General features: G+C 39.0%; 2 protein-coding genes and 1 long non-coding RNA gene across 3 annotated transcripts in view; 2 read left to right on the forward strand and 1 right to left on the reverse strand.

Moving 5' to 3' along the window:
* The window catches only part of LOC146463362 (uncharacterized), a 403,676-nt gene that overhangs the window by 275,507 nt on the left and 110,596 nt on the right, over positions 1-17,573 (forward strand). The window lies entirely within an intron of this gene.
* Positions 1-17,573, reverse strand: part of LOC146463375 (E3 ubiquitin-protein ligase MIB2-like) — a 44,046-nt gene that overhangs the window by 11,203 nt on the left and 15,270 nt on the right. The window contains exons 6-14 of the mRNA XM_085084476.1: positions 12,569-12,673; positions 11,599-11,758; positions 10,433-10,581; positions 9,256-9,363; positions 8,663-8,703; positions 7,926-8,091; positions 7,252-7,406; positions 6,190-6,316; positions 4,611-4,805 (exon numbers count right to left, since the gene is read on the reverse strand). Of these exons, the coding sequence (XP_084940602.1) occupies positions 4,611-4,805; positions 6,190-6,316; positions 7,252-7,406; positions 7,926-8,091; positions 8,663-8,703; positions 9,256-9,363; positions 10,433-10,581; positions 11,599-11,758; positions 12,569-12,673 (1,206 nt within the window). The remainder of the gene's footprint in view (positions 1-4,610; positions 4,806-6,189; positions 6,317-7,251; positions 7,407-7,925; positions 8,092-8,662; positions 8,704-9,255; positions 9,364-10,432; positions 10,582-11,598; positions 11,759-12,568; positions 12,674-17,573) is intronic.
* On the forward strand, positions 197-2,202 carry LOC146463376 (uncharacterized). Its single transcript, XM_085084491.1, has 2 exons — positions 197-1,082; positions 1,890-2,202. Exons 1-2 carry the CDS (start codon positions 494-496, stop codon positions 2,072-2,074), a joined length of 774 nt encoding a protein of 257 aa, XP_084940617.1. The 5' UTR covers positions 197-493; the 3' UTR covers positions 2,075-2,202.

The raw sequence follows: 17,573 nt of genomic DNA on the forward strand, positions 1-17,573 counted from the left end.
AATAGGGATTACCGTGTTAAAAAAATAATAATTAAAAAGAAAAACAATTATTATTCGATGCATTTTTTCTTCATTTTCATTGGCCGAGAGCAAACCACGTGACCTGCAAATAACTACCCACAAATAATGGTCTGCTCATGCGCAATCGAAACCACGCTCTTGAGTGAAAATGGCAGATCGCTTCCCTGAGCTGTCAGAGAGTGATTAAACATATTTAGTTGATCAAAATTATGAAAAACAAACTCGGCGATCGAATGATCAAACAATTGTTAAACTCGGTTATCGCAAAATATCGTGATTTGTCAGTGTCTCGCAGATCAATTATTTGCCTCAGCCAATTGATCTGCTCGCCACTGACAAATCACGATATTTTGCTTAACCTCATCCAATAATTCGTGAGCATTTGTTTTTATCTACTGCAGGGCAATTACATGTGACTCTGTCCATATTTTCTGGTCGACCCGATCCTGAATGGGAAGTTTCTCCCGATGCAATGGAGTTTGAGGACATTCAACGCCGCCTGACTGTTGCAAAACAAAAAGGCTATGTGGATGTCTACAATCCAGAAAACATGCCTTCCAAACTTGGCTACAAGGGTTTTCTTGTACAAGACGCAAAGGAACCGCACCCAGGATGGATTGCAGGACCGGAAACAAAGGGACTTCAAATGGACCTCCTTCACACCATGCCAATCGAACAATTCGAGTTTAAAGACGCTCAAAAATTCATGCATCAGGTTTTGCAAGAAATCCAAGCTGGCGAAAATGTCAAAGCTCAGAGTAGGTCAACCAAACACAAACGTTACGCGTACCAATACGATCCGAATCGTTGGAATGGGCTTTTCACAATGCTAGATAACAACTGCTACAACTATGCCAATAACAAGATCACGGACACGTTTGCACAGCCAGGCCGAGGAAGTGGAGACGGCATGCTGAGGGTCTTCTTCCCTGCCTCTGTGAGAAATGCTGCAATAAATGATGGCTTAGAGAATCTGGAAACTGACCCCATACTGGCTCAACCTGTTCCGAGAACCCCGAACGGAAAAAAGCACCTGGTGGCCCTTGTTGTCCATCCCCTAGGTTAGTGACATACATTCCCCAGATAAATGTAACTTTGGGTGCATTCTTTTGGGCTATTGGGGCTATCTATTGGCTAGCTTTTCTTATCACGGTTTAGGAACAACGGCGCGCACATCAAGAATGCCCATAAGATAGGCGAAATAAATAGACTCGCGACCAGACTATTCTGCGCTCTCTCGCGTCCTCAAATGACGTTCCGTTCTGTTGCTAAATAACCTAAAATAATAGGAAATTAACAATGCACGTTGACAACGCGAAGAAAATTTACGTTACACTAAATTAACGCGAATTTTTCAAAAGTTAGGTTTACATGCATTAAATTAACGGGAATTTTTCGATAAGCATCTTGCTTTATTTACTGCGATTTTCATAATTTTGCAAACTCGCACTTTACATTTCTGAATGCCAAACTACGTTTTGGCTTCCGTCAATAAAACCTTCCAAGACAAGTGCACGGATGTTTCTAAGGTTTTTTTTTAAGCCGCAAATTTGGTTTTGAAGCCTAACTAGACCCTATCAATTCAAAAGATAGTGACTCTGAAGAGCCAATAGAGGAGTCATGAACTAATACGGTTTTGTAATGAAATAAAGGTGCTTTAAAATAACAATGTTGTAAAATAGCGTGCATTAAATTTACATCGACATTAATTAAGATACATTAAATTAACGCGAATTTTGTAAAGTCGCGTTAATAAAGTGCATTGTTAATTTCCTATAATAAGATAATAGCTGAAACAGCGCGGCCATAAAGCAATTTAAAACTCTGGAGTTGCCTCGTTTTTAACAATTCACTTCACCGGTTTTCAGCTTTAGATTATCACTGGTATCGTTTGGACATGGAAGGTATCTGGTCACATAAGCCTGGAAGAACACCTGCCACACATGTAGACAACAACGGCAATTTTATCCTCGATCCAAGACAGGCTGCCATGGGGTTTTATCGGTTTGTTTGTTTCATGTACAGTAATAGAGACACTGTAACGATTGCGTAAAAAAACATGCATTACTGTCACTCTTAATCTGAGAGAAAAATGTTGTACGCAATGAGTAAATTAATTTAAGATAAATTTGCTGATTAACGACACTGATGTTGTAATACGACAATTGAAAATAAAACTAATTCATTTCAGTGGCTTCTGGATCAGCTGATTAAAATGATTTAGTGATTGATCATCACGTCATTTCAAAATCAGACCAACAAAAATAGACCGGCACATTACGTTTAATTATGAGCCACCTACTGAGGTACACGTAATAAGTTGATTAAGAACCCTGGACTTAAATATTGTCAACAAGGGAGGGATATATGTTCAGGCCCGTAACCAGGATTTTATGTTGGGGGGGGGGGGGGGGGGGTGCCAACGAGGCCAAAGTGGACCAAAATACCGAAATGTATTTTTTATTGTCTGATCCGTTTATTTAGGAAAGTAGCAACACATAAGAAATTGTAACGGCAAAGTACACGGTAGGAACTGAATATTACATTTGTCGAACACAATTGTTTGAATAAAGTTATAAAGGACTAATTTTACGATGTAAAATGATACACCAAATACTGCGGAACTAATCCCTCAGAAGTGTCCCGAACTCCAGCCTCCGTGGGTGTTTGGTGGCAAACAGATTTACCACCTCATCAAAAACAATTTTAACTTGATAACCATGTGCATAAGTGCGAGGGACGACAGCCTTTCCTGGCCCATGCATGCTCTGTTATATGTATGGAGCCGCCTTAAACAACTCGCACTTCTTTCGCATTTACAGCTCGTTAGAGGGATTGTGACACATATCTTGAGGAGCGCATATATATTTGGAAAGAGATCATCATTGCACTCCTTAAGAGCTTTGGCTGCTGTATTTGGCCTGTCTTCCTTCGGTTTTGAGGAGTACAGTCAACTCTCTCTAAGGCGGACACCCTCGGTACCAGATTTACTGTCCGCCTTAGAGAGAGTTCATGTAAACTGATACCCGAACATCAAAACTGAAACCAGTGCTTTATTACTTTAATTACAATGTACAATGTAGTCATGACGGGCCGGCTGTGTCTCTTTCATATATTCCTTACGGAATCTAACACAGTTCATACACACTTTGAACATTTGTGAATCAACCTTAAAGGGGAAGTATAAAAATTAAGACTAGAGATTAACTAACAATAATCAGCACAAGAAATGACAATTGTGTCTGTTCCTATCGGCTGTTTTTTTTTTTGTTTGTTTTTTTTTGTATGTTGACATCTGACCAAGTAAACATCTTTGGTAAGAAAAGCAAGTAAACTACGGGATACGGAAAATGTTCGGAACACCGCGTGCATATAACGCCAAAATCGGAAGCAATTTTATTTTTAACATTGTTTTGACTGTCACTATTTTCTGGACGGTGCGCCCACAGAAGCAAAAAGGAGACTAAGTAGAGACCTTATTGGAAATCAAGGGGCTTATTAACAGCACACTGAAATAAAAAAAACGCGGTTATTACACAAGGGGGTCCTTACTGGAAGGAGGAGGTTAAATTAAGTCATTACAAGTATAAGGTAAACCGATAAATGCAAATGTTATTTACGCCTCAAACCAATTAGATAAGGGTTATCATTTGGCCAAGTAGCTACCAACAGTTGCTGTTCATAAAGCTGCAACCACGGTCTCTGGGAATCAACTACATTAAATCTGAGGAGCCACGTGAGCTGTAATGTTACCAAACTGAAAACAACTTGAAAACGACGGAGGACGAAGTTATCAACATGTTTTGGGAAAACAGTGTCCTTTACTCACACGCATTGGTAAGCATGGGTGTTCCATATATTCATCGAGGTCGTTCGGCCATTGTTTTTTTTTTTTAGGCAACGCAGCTAAAACTTGGACAGAACGCGTTGAGAAACATTCGACGTGCGCGCGTAGATTTCAATGTCCCTTAGATGAAAACACCGTCAGGAGAGTAGTAAACGTTCACTCCTCCATCCCCTCCCTCAAAGTTGCTTTGAAGGCCGGACGATTACCAACACCGATAAGGGGGGAGGGGGAGGGGGGGGCTGAGTTGCAGCCATATCAAGAACATCTTGACTTAGCAGGGCTTCGCGAATCTGGCTTCAGGTAGTGACGTACTCCGAAGGCCAGTAAAGATTCTGAAAGTACATCCACACATTTAACGCTTTCCGAAGTTCTTTGGATCCATTCAAATTATAACTATAATTATTGAAAACTGGATCATTGCTTTACAATTCCAGGGATTTGATTGGCTTAGCGGGCATGGCATATGAGCCATTATACCACGCCCGAGAAATAGCGACCATTAAATTGTCTTCTGGTTGTTCTTACATTTCTTGATTGTTTTTAATAAACGATTATTCCACTCGCTGGATATGAGATGATTGTAGCCAACGAGGCGCGTAGCGCCGAGTTGGCTATCTATCGTCTCATATGCAACGCCCACTCGTGGAATAATTAATTGTTAATTATTCTTAGGCTTTCCGACGGTCACCGAAAGTGAACCGAAGTTAGGCGACGGGTCACTTGTTACTGCAATCTCACTCACCGATCTCAAGCCAGTGGTGCCGACAGCCTGATGAATGACAGCCAGATGTAGCGGAGTGTCTCCATCGTCGTCGTCAGCGTTGACATCAGCGCCATGTTCAACGAGCAGCTCTATCATTTTCGTGTAAGCTTCTGAGACCGCTAGAGCCAGGGCTGTTTGTCGCTTATTGTTTCGCAAATTGATGTCACAGTGACCCTATGTTATAAAGAAATAGGAGGCAGTTGGAAAAGGCTTATTCATGTACGATAGATCCTTATCACTCGGTAGCTATGTTGCGTCTCGGGGGAATAAAGAGAGCTTTGTTTTAGCACGGCAAGCCTCGGCCAGACGCGAATTCAGTGCGAGGCTTGCCGTACAAAAACAAAGCTTTTTATTCTCCTGAGACTCAACATGGCCTCCGTGTGATAAAGGTCAATTAGGATGCGCTTGGTTTAGGTCGTCCAAAGTGTTTGGTAAATCATATAACTCAAAATGAGGATTACTTAAGCTTAGAGTGGATCAAGCGTTAGATTATAAGATTGGAAACACCATGATCATAAATATTAGAAACAGACAAACAGGCTGGTTTTTAGTGCAGTGTAAGTGTCCCAGCAGGTTAGCTTCTCCACTCTCCTCTTTTCTAGCTCAAAGACTAAAGTTAAAACACTCAAGAAAGTTTTGTACCACAATGTAAAGCACTTGAAGATTTCATTACGCAGAAAGGAAACCCCGGTATGGAATGATCACGAAACATGTGCTATCATTTTTTCGAACATTTTAACTAAGCACGGAATACAGATTTTCCAGCTCAAGGACTAAAGTTTAAACGCTCAAGAACGTTTTGTACCACAAAGTAAAAAACCTGAAGATTTCATTATGCAGAAAGGAAACCCCGATATGAAATGATCACGAAATATGTGCTACAATTTTTTCGAACATTTTAACGAGGAAAAAGCATTGAGCATTATTCCAGCATTTTAGTGGTATTTCTGCCAAAACATTTTTTTTGAAAGAGAAAAATAAAAAACAATAGTTTTAAGACGGATTAAGAGAAGTTTTTTTAAGAACAAGGGTAGCTCAAGGCTCTCAAGCATAATCGATGTAATAAACAAAGAAGAGAAGGACTGAAGTGAAGAAGGAAATAACATGAAGGGATGTGCTGTCATTTTTGATGGTGCAACTCATGCTGCAGCACTGCAACATGATAGATAAATAAAACAGTGATTCGTTGTTGTAGGAGTCAGTTAACACCCTGTTGAATTAATTAATAACATGTAATGTTTAAAAAACTAGTAGCAGTGTTTTATCGGGTTTAAAACCACGAGGCGCAGCTGAAAGGTTTTAGACCCGATAAAACGCGTGCCATGAGTTCTTTGAATATCTTCAAAAACATTCCTGGAAAAGCATGTGTCAATAGAGTTCATAACAATTATGCTTTTGTGAACTTTGGAAATTAGCATACGAGAAAAACACCGCATACTAACGAGGAGTGTTTTATCAGCGATAAGAAGAACAATAAGACACTGAAGCCTGTACGGAGAGGATAGGGAAAATATATCATGGCTGCCCAAGGGTAAATCATTGCATATAACTTACGTACCGATAACAGGAGGCATCTTGCTATTTCCATGTGGTTGTTGAATGCCGCCAGGTGAAGTGGAGTGAAACCATCTTCTTTAGGTATTTCAATAAGACCAGGAAATTTGTCGGCGATTTTCTGAACGGCACTAAAATATTAACGTAATTTTGTAAGTAGCGAATCATTGGTAGACCTTGTTGGAGCTCGACGTTAGTGATATTGAAATTTGGCCAGTTATGCGGATTATGCTGCAAGACCAGTCAAACAACAGTCGATGTTCACTGCGTGTTGGTTTAATTTAGACTTATAAAAGGGCGACACTTATATAAAGGGCGAGACAACAGCAATAATGTTGAAATCTTTAAAAACAATACGACTTTTTTAATTTTCCAGACATGTTTCGACGGTACATCCGTCATCGTCAGTGTAACGGTTAAGATAGCAAGTGTTGGTTACATAACATTACGATAACAAGTCTTCGTACATAATATTACGATGCATACAATTTTAATAAGTTTAACGGTAAAATAGAGTGCGCGCACACTTGACCATAAACGACTGAAGGTCGAGGTGCCTACAAGGAAAGCGTCAAATTAATGTGTTTGACCTGTCGATTAAGGTCGGACTTTTCCCATTTTATGTACATAGATTCCTTAAAGCTCTACTTGAAACTTAGTAGGCGCAGAGTCTAAAACTGCGAAACAGTCTGCTGAACAAGATATGCGACAAGACGCTGAACTCTGTAAATGTTTAAAGACGTGTAAAGATCTGTCTGACGATAAGTGCTCTCGGACGCGCGTGGCGAATTAGAAGTGTCGGCCTGTTCACCGATATATATCAGCTAGGATTATCGCTTTGTGCTCATGTATATGAAATACCTAAAGCTTACGTTACACAGAGTAACACAATAAGTGGGTAAGGGAAACAGTAAAGCAATGTGTAACTTATTGCTTGCTTGCTTCCTTTCGCGTATTACGACCTTGGTGTAGAGGGTCAAGTCCTTTGGCGTTACATGCACAGAAATGCAGTGGTAACGCACTAAACGGTAACACAATAAAGGGTAACGCAGAGTGTGTTACTTACTGTTTGTTTCCTTTCATACAGGCTTGGTGTAAAGGATTGAATCCCCTTGCGTTACACACAGTCACATCGAGGACTTGGGATTGAAGAATAGAGTCCACAATGGTGTTCTTCTCCTTTGAGATTGCGTCATGCAGAGGTGTATCACCTGCTACATCCTTTAAAACGACCAAAAAAATAAATAAAATAAATAAATAAAGGAATGGCATTATAGTTTTGGCACTTCCAAGCCTAACTACCCTCCCTAAGTTACTCTCCCCCCCCCCCCCGGCCTAAATCCAACCCACCCACCTCCCCACATCCGCGATTTTGTCATTTTCATTTCTGAAATTTTCAAGATGGACTTTTGGTAAGAGCTTAAATGACAAAATTATATTTTCTGTCAAACAGTCGAAAACTATCAATACTAAGAACATAACAGAACAGTTATGGCGGGCTTTGGAAATTCCACGATCCTATCGTTCAAAGAGACCAAAAATATTCTTTCAGCCGTCACCGTTTGACTGATAAGAACTAATTGTGAAATTATTCTGTGAGTATCGCTACAAGCGACATTTCAAAATCCTCTGTCAATAGCAAAATCGAGCTTTGAACTGTAACAGTTTTTAACTTTTTGAAACTCTTTTATCCAAGGGATCAAGGAATAACCTTCGACAACACACAGAAAAAATATCTACCTGACAATTGACGTCACAATGCCGTGACGTCAACAGTGCCTTGACGCCCGCTTCGTTGCCTTGATTGACAGCTAGGTGTAACGGCGTGCTTTTGTTCTTGTTATCAGAGACATTGACGTTTGTTCCTGTGTTCAGCATTACAGTGACAGTCTCACCAGTCCGGTCGCTGAAAACAAGAATAGAAACGAAAACAAAATTAGACAGCGAGCAGTCTCTTTCTTCTCCTAAGCTCTGTCACGCGCGCGCGATTTCTTGCGAGCCGCGAGAAACGCGGGCTACTTTTTCCTCCCTCTCTCCAATCCCTCCTCGTTCACTTTTCTAATTGCATAATTTTACATTCGCTTTGCGCGCGTGATCTGAGGGAAAAATAGGACTGCTCGCAGTCTAAAACAAAAGTTGCTTACATGGAGAAATGAGCCATCAAATGACGGTTGTTTTTTGTTTGTTGTTGTTGTTTTTATTTATCTAATTAATTTTTTCCTTTTAAAAAAGATAGAAGTTCATGAGGAGATGTAAGATAAGCAACTTTAGATATGAAAGTTAGTTATTTCAATATTGCAATCATTGGCTAATTTGTAATAGAACAACACGTACTTCAGGTTTATACTAAAACAACCACACTGATTTCACAAGCTTGTGAAAACTTCAGTTTATGGGCTAATAGAAAAATTTAATTTCCGCAACACCCTCGTAATACAATATATTCTCACATGAATGTAGAAGGTTTAGTTACTTACCCGTAAGCTGCGTGATGAAGTGCAGAATAATCTTGTTCATCCTATTAATTTAAAAACACAAAAATGGTTCATTAATTGTTGTTAGTTTAATAGCATTCCATTTTCCTGCAAGGTAGGTTTCTTTGTACCCAGGTGACCACCGCACGACGGTGCGTTATTCCATTACACCTCGTGTGTCAGTTGGTAAAGCAATGGTTATTGAATCCGGAGGTCATGGGTTCGATTCCCGCCGAGTTCGATTTTTTTCTCTTTGCCTCGTACGGTCCCCAGTTTTAGCTCATGGACGACGTAATCCATGAGGTTTATTTTGTTTTGAGGTGGAAATTCACTCGGTCGATGGGCTGTTAGCTTCGCGATCACCTGCTGACCATAGCATTGCCGGCTAAACTGGAACCAAATGTTGCCAAATATTATTGCTTCTCGGATCAATTCAAGAAGTGGCATAACATTCATTTGTACCCGTTATACCATATTTTACTTTTATTTTAGCGTTTCGGAGCAGTGAATAGAAGGGAATAGTGGAAAATATAACGAGAAGCAAACGAAAGCAATACAACTCCTACTGTACTACATTGTTGAATTCCCTTACTAACCTTAATGTCTTTGCTAGCACCCTTGCTTAAGAGGTACTTCACAATTTCTGTTCGACCTTGATGACACGCTACATGAAGTGCTGTCTTGCCCCCTCTTTTATGATCAATCTAACCAAAATAAGCACAATTGTTAGCTTCAAATTTCTTATTAAGGACACAGAACTAATCATCAATGTTCTGATTAGCTATTTTCTCTCCAGATTTATTGTCAAGAATTCTTGCCATAGACTTCTTCATCCATTTTGTAAAGAAGCGATATTTGCAATTTTTTTCTTTGTCCATAGCGCCAATTTACCGTGACGACGATAATTGAGTGTATAATTTACATGACCATATCTGTGCTTGTACAACAACATTCAAAAAAGATGGTCAACTACATCGAGCAAGCGGGCAGAAAAATTGACTCACTGACAGACAACCGGATGGACAGACAGACAGACAGACAAAAAGACGGACTAAATCACTGACTGGCTTGTTGACAGAAAGACAGACAGACTGACATACAGGCTGACTGACTCATTAACGTACTAGATGACTGACTGATTGATCGCAAGATCAATGACTGATTGATGGATTGATTGATTGATTGATTGATTGATTGATTGATTGATTGATTGATTGATTGATTGATTGATTGATTGATTGACCATTCACTGATTGATATTCTGATCAATTGATTGACTAACTGACTGACTGACTGACTGACTGACTGACTGATGATGGAAGGATGGATGGATGGATTGATGAATGGATGGATGGATGGATGGATAGAATAGAATGGAATAGAAAACTTAATTTAACCACGGTAATTTTGATCAACAATTACAATGCACTGCACTTGTAACCACACTTTTGTTCTTCCCAAAAGCTGTTAACTACCATATTACGAATAAGCTTTTAAAACATACAGACGTTTACATCAGTATACTGTATTAAATATGAATATATTAAATATCTATGAACAAAATAGAAGCGATCTTACAGATAAAGCTTTATACTAAAAGTCGGCAGAGAGATTCAGAGATTCTAATTTGTTCTTAAAAGTTCCGATGGATTTCTCAGATTTCATATCGGAACGCATAGGTGGATGGATGGATGGATGGATGGATGGATGGATGGATGGATGGATGGATGGATGGATGGATGGATGGATGGATGGATAGATTGATTGATTTACCTTGTCAGGATTTGCTTCAAGTATTTCACGCACGTTCTGACTGTTACCATTGGATGAAGCAGTCACTAATCTGTCTCCGGGATCACCACCGCCTCCTTTCATAACGGCTTCCAGGAGAAGCATCTTAAGAAGTTCAGCTGCATGTTCACCTGAACAGAGATCAGACAATGAAACTGACACAATTACAGAGAGATAGACAGATAGGTAATCAGACGCACAGTCAAACAGCTTTGAAAAGCTTTGACAGATAGACGGTCTTACAGAGGGACAAAGAGAGTCAGCCCTTTAGACAGATATAGCGAGACAAATACAGACAGGCAGGCAGATAGACAGACAACGAATGCTTAGTTTTATTAGCGTGCGAGCAAGCTCTCTTTAGGTCAGCTGCGGGAGGAACCCTCTCACTCGCCGGCCGCGCTTTCTTCCCGCGGCTGACCTAACGAGAGCTTGCTCGCAGGCTATACCAACAGAGTAAGAAATAACAATGACACATGGCAGGCATACTCCGCTTAACTCGTAAAAAAATCCGAGTGCTCCAATCAGGAGTCGAACCTAAGACTATCCGATTACTAATTCGGATGCTCTACCACTGAGCTACAGGAGACTCGTGGGAGCTAAGGCCATTAAACTAGATTCATGGGACAAACATCCTACATACTGCTAGGATCAGAAAGTCATGTGTGGCATATACGCAATGGAAATAATGTGATGGAATATTTTAAGCCTGGCGAATAAATGAGAATGATGTATTATTCAGTAAATGACACAGGCATACTCGGAAAAAAAAAGAGTACCTTATCAATTCTGTCAAGATAAAACCAAACATTTGTTTTCACTCCCCCACCGACGCAACACCATAGTTTCTTCAGAAATCAACCCCTTAAGCAGACGGACGGACAGACAGACAGACAGACAGACAGACAGACAGACACAGATAAAGCGTCACACAAAACCTTGCACAAACAGCTAGATAGCCAAACCGTCCGAAAATCAGACAAAGTTGAAAGCTGGATAAACAGAAGGTCGTTCAGTCACAGATACACTAGGCCACAGACGTACAAACAGTCAAACAGCCAAATGCAGACAAAACAATGATGTGGTCAGACAGCCAAACGATATGTTACCTCCAAGAGATAACATCTAACTTACAAGTGTCAACACGTTACCTGGGGAACTAGGCGATGTCTCGCCTCGTCTTGCAGTAGCCTCGCCTCCGGATAGATCCTCTAAAGCTGCTGGGTTAAACAGCCAAAGATCAGATCCAACCAGTACCACGGCATCACCATCAGAGTCCACTTCCAGAATCTTTCCCTCTTTTCCTAACGCCTGGATTAAAAATGAAAAAAAAAATAATAAGCAAATACGTGTGCTGTGTTTCTGCGTATCCATACAGTTTTTTCTCAAACGGTTTCAACATTTGACCAAACTTTGTTTAAAAAAAAGTTGAACGGATGTTGGGAAAGTATTGAACGAGTGTTCAGACGGCTTCAACGCCATTCAAATTTTTCGAGAGCAAAGGAAATGTTGAATCAATGTTAAATTAATTGAATGTGTTGTATGAGAGTTGAAGTTGGAGTGAATGAAATGCAGGTGAATGAAGCAACACGCTTTCAACAAGCTTTCAACAATTTTTAACCTTTCAACGATGTTGAACGACCAGTTCAAACGCCCCAGACATTTGGTTCAACAAAGAGCTGCACGCATGTTGAAGGAAATGTTTAAACCGTTTAATCGGGCTTTTACTGTCAAAATTCCCGCGCGCTTGCAGATGTTGTCTATAATAGCACAGACGACAAAAATGACGCCAGATGTAACGCGCGGTCTTTCGTAACAGAAAATAAAGCCAATTTGGCTCGTACTTTTTCCATGTCATTGTTAAAAAAAATCAAATCGACGGCAGTTTCCTATAGCGTATACTCCTTATAGACCACAAAATGACCCCGAAAAATGTTCAAAACTTGGCAGTGAAACCACTCACCTGCAGCTTGTGGCTCCACTTGAGTTTGGAACATTTATGGCGTCATTTTATGGTCTATAAGAGCAAAGACCATAGAAAACTGCCTTCGATTTGTTAAATGACTGTCTCCATTAAGTTATAAAATCTGCGGTGTAAAAAGTTCCGAAGAGAGGCCTCACCCTGGTCATTGATTCGTTCCAGCCACCGTGACCTTGTTGTAAATTCTGAACGAGCTGGTTGTCGCTCAACACTCGGACTTTATCCCCAGGCTGAAAACTGGGCATCTGTAGAAATAAATTCCAGGCAAACATCCACTTAAAACTAAACGCCATTCAACTGAGGTTGTCACCTAGAGAGACAGTCCTTTGCACGAGTGACAACGAACACCTCTACACCGCAAAAAAAGCCGAGTAAAAACACCTCAAAATATTGAGTAAAACGTTGAATCCACAATGACTAAAAATGATGAGTAAACTGAAGTATGAATGTTGAGTAAAATCCTTTCAATGGTGTGAGTAGAAAGTACTAATGCGTGAGTAAAATAACTCACACATGAGTAAACTTTACTAAATACATTGAGTAAAAGCACAAGTGTTGAGTAAAACGTACTCAACATTGTGAGTAGAAATTACTCAGGTGAGAGTAAAATAACTCACTTTTGAGTAGAATTCACTCGAAATAACGAGTATAAGCACTCGAGCCAATTGAATCCACAATGACTCATTATTTTGAGTAAACTGACAGTTTACTCAAGGTTTGAGTAAAATGAACTCAATATACGGTTTTAAGACAACTCACAAAATTGCATCCTGGTTTACTCTTTTAATGATTAAACGTGACTCATAGTTAAGAGTAAAATTATCCTCACATCACTATCTGAATAGCAAAATTTTTCATTTAACCTTAACCTTGTTAACAAACTTGAATAAAATTAATCTTGATATATATACACGTATAATCTTTATATTATGGTATTTTAAAACTTGCTTTTTACAATAAGAGTATAGCCTGTTGACTGTTATACATTTCAAATGGAAAATGTGTCATTTATAACTATAATGAACAAGAAAACCAACAAGCACCAAACATAAGCATACGATTTAAAGCCAAATGAAAACAGGACTAACATAAGCAAGTGTTTCCACTTGACATAAAACGTTGTTGAGCCTATGCTTACCCTTATGTAATAAATAGCTAGTGAAAACCAGGGTTAACGTTTAAAAGTCTTCTGAAATGGAAAAGTCAAGAGGACAAATGTCTCTGTATTTCCATTATGTCAAAACGAAAAATGGCTTGCCTTTCAGGAGCACTATACAATATTGAGGGTGCTTTAGTGCAAATTTAGTGTATTCATGGTGCCACTGAGGGCGTGCAAGCAATGCAAAACAAAACTTTGATTATCACAAATTGAAGTACCTTTCTCTGCAGATAAGTTTGGCTCTATTATAAAACAAATAAACAAGCCATAGCTGTGCTTTGTTCTTTTTTAAGGCACAGAAGTGGGGAGAAACATTTGTCACTCGTAATTTCACCCTTCAAGTCTTTCATGCTCTCGTCAATTCCTTAAATGCTTAATTTATAACCGCAGAGAAAAGCACTGCATGGAAAAGTCCACATGCAAGGAGATAACTGATAGTTTGTCAAAGTGTAACGTCTTGCACGCATAAAGCTGACCTGGTTCAATTTTTAGATCAATAAAGCTTCAGTATGTGGCAAAAGACAAAAGTTAAGTAGCATGTCATATCTGGGCCCTGCTAGACCACTGTTGTCAGTTACAGTGTATGGACAATTAGCTACACTTTGACATACTGTCAATTTCATTAACAAACGTGATGACAGAAGCCGGTAGCTTCTTGCCATCATGAATTTGCAAAATACATTTTTGCAAATACAAAAAAATGTTTTTTAACCCAGCAGGGTAATTAAACATGAAAACATAATAGCAGCTTAGTAACCCAAGAGTTTCCTTGACAAGGCTGCTAGTAAATAAACATAGTAGCTTCTTATCAGCAGCCAAATGCAGCTCTTGATCATGTGAATCCAGGCGGCCCTTCAGTATGATAAATGGGAAAGGCTCCTCCCTGTCCAGAGCAACCTGTTTGGCGGTCATGTCACTTTAGTCCTATAACACAAACAAAAATAACAGTGATAAGTTATTTCTAATGTGTACCAAGATGACTACATGTAGTTCTTAATGACCACACTTGATACAGTTGTACATCATAGAAAGATACTACTAGTACAACTGGTAGAACATTAACTGACTGGTATGGCATTACAGTACAGTGGAACTGTAAACCACTGGTGTGCTACCGTGTGCTACAATATAGTGTAGTGGAACAGTTGCCGAGTGATACATTGTAGTGTCATGGAACAGTGGTTTAGCGGTACAATATACTGTACATGTAGTGAGGTGAAAAAGTGATAAGCAATGGTCAAGTGGTGTGATGTGATGTAGAGGAACAGTGGGTTAGTGGTATGATATTGTGAGGTGGGAAAGCCATGGAACAGTGGCCAGCAGAACAGGAAGCACTGGCACATGTGCAATATTTACAGTGTGATGGAACAGCCACTGAGTGGTATGATAACAGCCCATTTTCCAGTTCTTGTTCATTGACCTGGCCTTTCAGTGAAAGTGAGCCTGGAGGTGACCTTTGCATGTTTTGATACAAACCTCTTTGTCTTTCTCATGTAAATTTTGAGTAGTTAGCATAAGGACAACACAATTTACATGAGAAAAGCAGTGAAGTCCAAATCAAAACAAGGTCACCGCCAGCCTTGTTTCCATTCATAGGCCAGGTCACTGAGCATGCAATTATAAAATAGGCTATTATACAGCAGTGGCTGACTTGTACATGTACAATACAGAAAAGGACTCTATCATGTGAGAACTGCTACATATCAAGTGAATTACATATAATTATGGAGTAATTAATGTTAATTTCAAGGTAACACACTTTTCTGAATGATTCACAAACTAATGGTTCTTTATTACTAAAGAATAAAGACACAAACACAATTCTCCTAAGAATTCCCCCCCCCCCCCCCCCCTCCAAAACGAATAAACAATAATAATAATAAAGTATAATGCAAAAAAGTGCATAAAAGGCATTTACCTGATGCGGGCAGGTATCCTCATCTGACTCCTGAATTGAAGAGGCTGAGGACAGGCTGTGTTCACTGAAGTTTTTCCTTCTGGCATACTCTTTAACCTTAGGCCACATTATAACAAAGTTCTCTTCAATAATTATTTTGCATACATGTACTACATTACTGATTTATTTACACATATAAAATTACAAAACAGTGCAATCAATAAGGATATGGAGTATAATTCATGTATACATATATACATAACCTAAATAAAGATGGGCTCAAGCAGCACTGGAAGACTCAAGTAATTAAATACCGGTCAAGAAATGCATGTACCGTTAATAGCTTCATGATCAATGCCTGCTTGTCAAACATCAGCTTTAAATTGCTTGATACAAACATTACACACAATCCTCAGTAAGAGATTAATCGTAAATTGCCAAACTTTCCCTCACTCAGAATTGAATTACATCAGCTTCCAAATTCATCATTTTGCTTTGAATATCCTCTAGAAAAGTGATGGAAGAATGCTCTTATAATAATTGCTTGATTTCCTTTTCATACATGCAGTCGTCTCAGACTGAAGTACATGCAATATACTGTATCACTTTTATACATTACATTTGGTTACAAGTGAAATCACTCCTACTCTGTAAGTGTGAAACAATTTCTTCCTGTTGCCTGTCTTTTGCCTACTTTTCTAAAGCATTTTTTCAAAGTTGCCTGCCCAATCTTCTCTTGTTTCTGACTCTTTTCCCAATTTTGCCTTCAACATCAAAAGTGAAACTTGTTTTCATCACTTCAAAGAAAGCACTAAAAAACAATTTCTTGTTGTTGTTGTTGTTGTGTTTTTGTCAACCACTTGTTACCACCTGTCACTTCTCATGTTCCAAGTAATGAGCGGTTTTAAAATCATATTTAATCCACTCAACTTTGGAGCTAGTAAAAAGCGGGAAATCCACTTTACATAACTACGGAAGACCACAACATGAAGAAATGGCAGATAACAACAGTGGCTCTATAAAACTCTTTGCAATCATATTCTGGAGTAGACCTACAGTACATGTAAAAGTTAATTGGCATTCCAAGTGTCACAGTAAAGGAAAGTTGAAATCTGTAAGAGTTTCTCGTGAAGCTCGTTATATTCAAGTTACTAGCGTTTCCATAATGATGCCTCTCTATTGGAATAAAAAAAAAAAAAAAAACAATGAGCAAATAGACAGGTAAATATTGGTAATTGAACTGAGTGGAGTGCAATTTGGTCTGAAATCATACGCGTGATTTCAAAATCAAACGAGCGCGCAGCGCGAGTTTGATTTGAAATCACAAGTATGATTTCAGACCAAAATTGCACGACACGAAGTTCAATTACCACATCCATTTTGAAATCACAGAGTATCATTGTCAATATTAATATTCTATTTGTGTTACTTCATTTCCATTTTGGTGGGCTAAAGAAATGATGCAATTTAGAGCAAAAAATGATGCAATTTGGGAATAAATTGCACCATTTTGGACCAATCAGATTCCAAGGATCACCAGTGATTTCAAAATGGATGTAATTACAAGAAAAACAAATTGATTTATGAATTGTATGATTTTGGCCTACATTTATGTCTTGAGTAACAGGAAAATAATTGTTCTTGTTTGGTTGGTTGTTTGCTTTGTTTTTTGTTTTTTTAGTTTTAATGTTGAGAAATAGTTTGGCTTGAACATCCAGTGGGAGGCATGAGGGTTACATGTCTCCTCATTCACGCAAAACAGTGCATCTCCATCAGTTAACTAGCTCATTGGTTTGTAAAAACACACAACATGTAAAAATTAACTTTAAAAGCTTTAGAACTTGAAAAGGACACAAAGACAAAAAATATTAATCTTCACTTAATGCAGGGTTTTCTATTTGGCCGTCAACTGGTGATTTTTGCCGTCTGTGAACAGCTCAGTCGCCGGCAATTGCGCAATAAAGAATCCTTGCTGTCATTAATTTTTTGGTCTTAAAACAAAATAATGGTCTAATGCACCCACTTTTCTCCACCTGCTTCTCCCCAGTCGACTGCAACTTCATTTGAAAAGGAAAACCCTGTAATGATA

The sequence above is a fragment of the Pavona decussata genome, unplaced genomic scaffold (genome assembly GCF_977016875.1).
Source record: "Pavona decussata unplaced genomic scaffold, jaPavDecu1.1 SCAFFOLD_178, whole genome shotgun sequence".
In the NCBI taxonomy this organism is placed as follows: Eukaryota; Metazoa; Cnidaria; class Anthozoa; order Scleractinia; family Agariciidae; genus Pavona; species Pavona decussata.

Coding starts and splice junctions, on each gene's coding strand:
- LOC146463376 (XM_085084491.1), top strand. CDS start 494: ATGGAGTTTGAGGACATTCAACGCCGCCTGACTGTTGCAAAACAAAAA. Junction 1,083..1,889: donor CCTTGTTGTCCATCCCCTAG/GTTAGTGACATA, acceptor ACCGGTTTTCAG/CTTTAGATTATCACTGGTAT.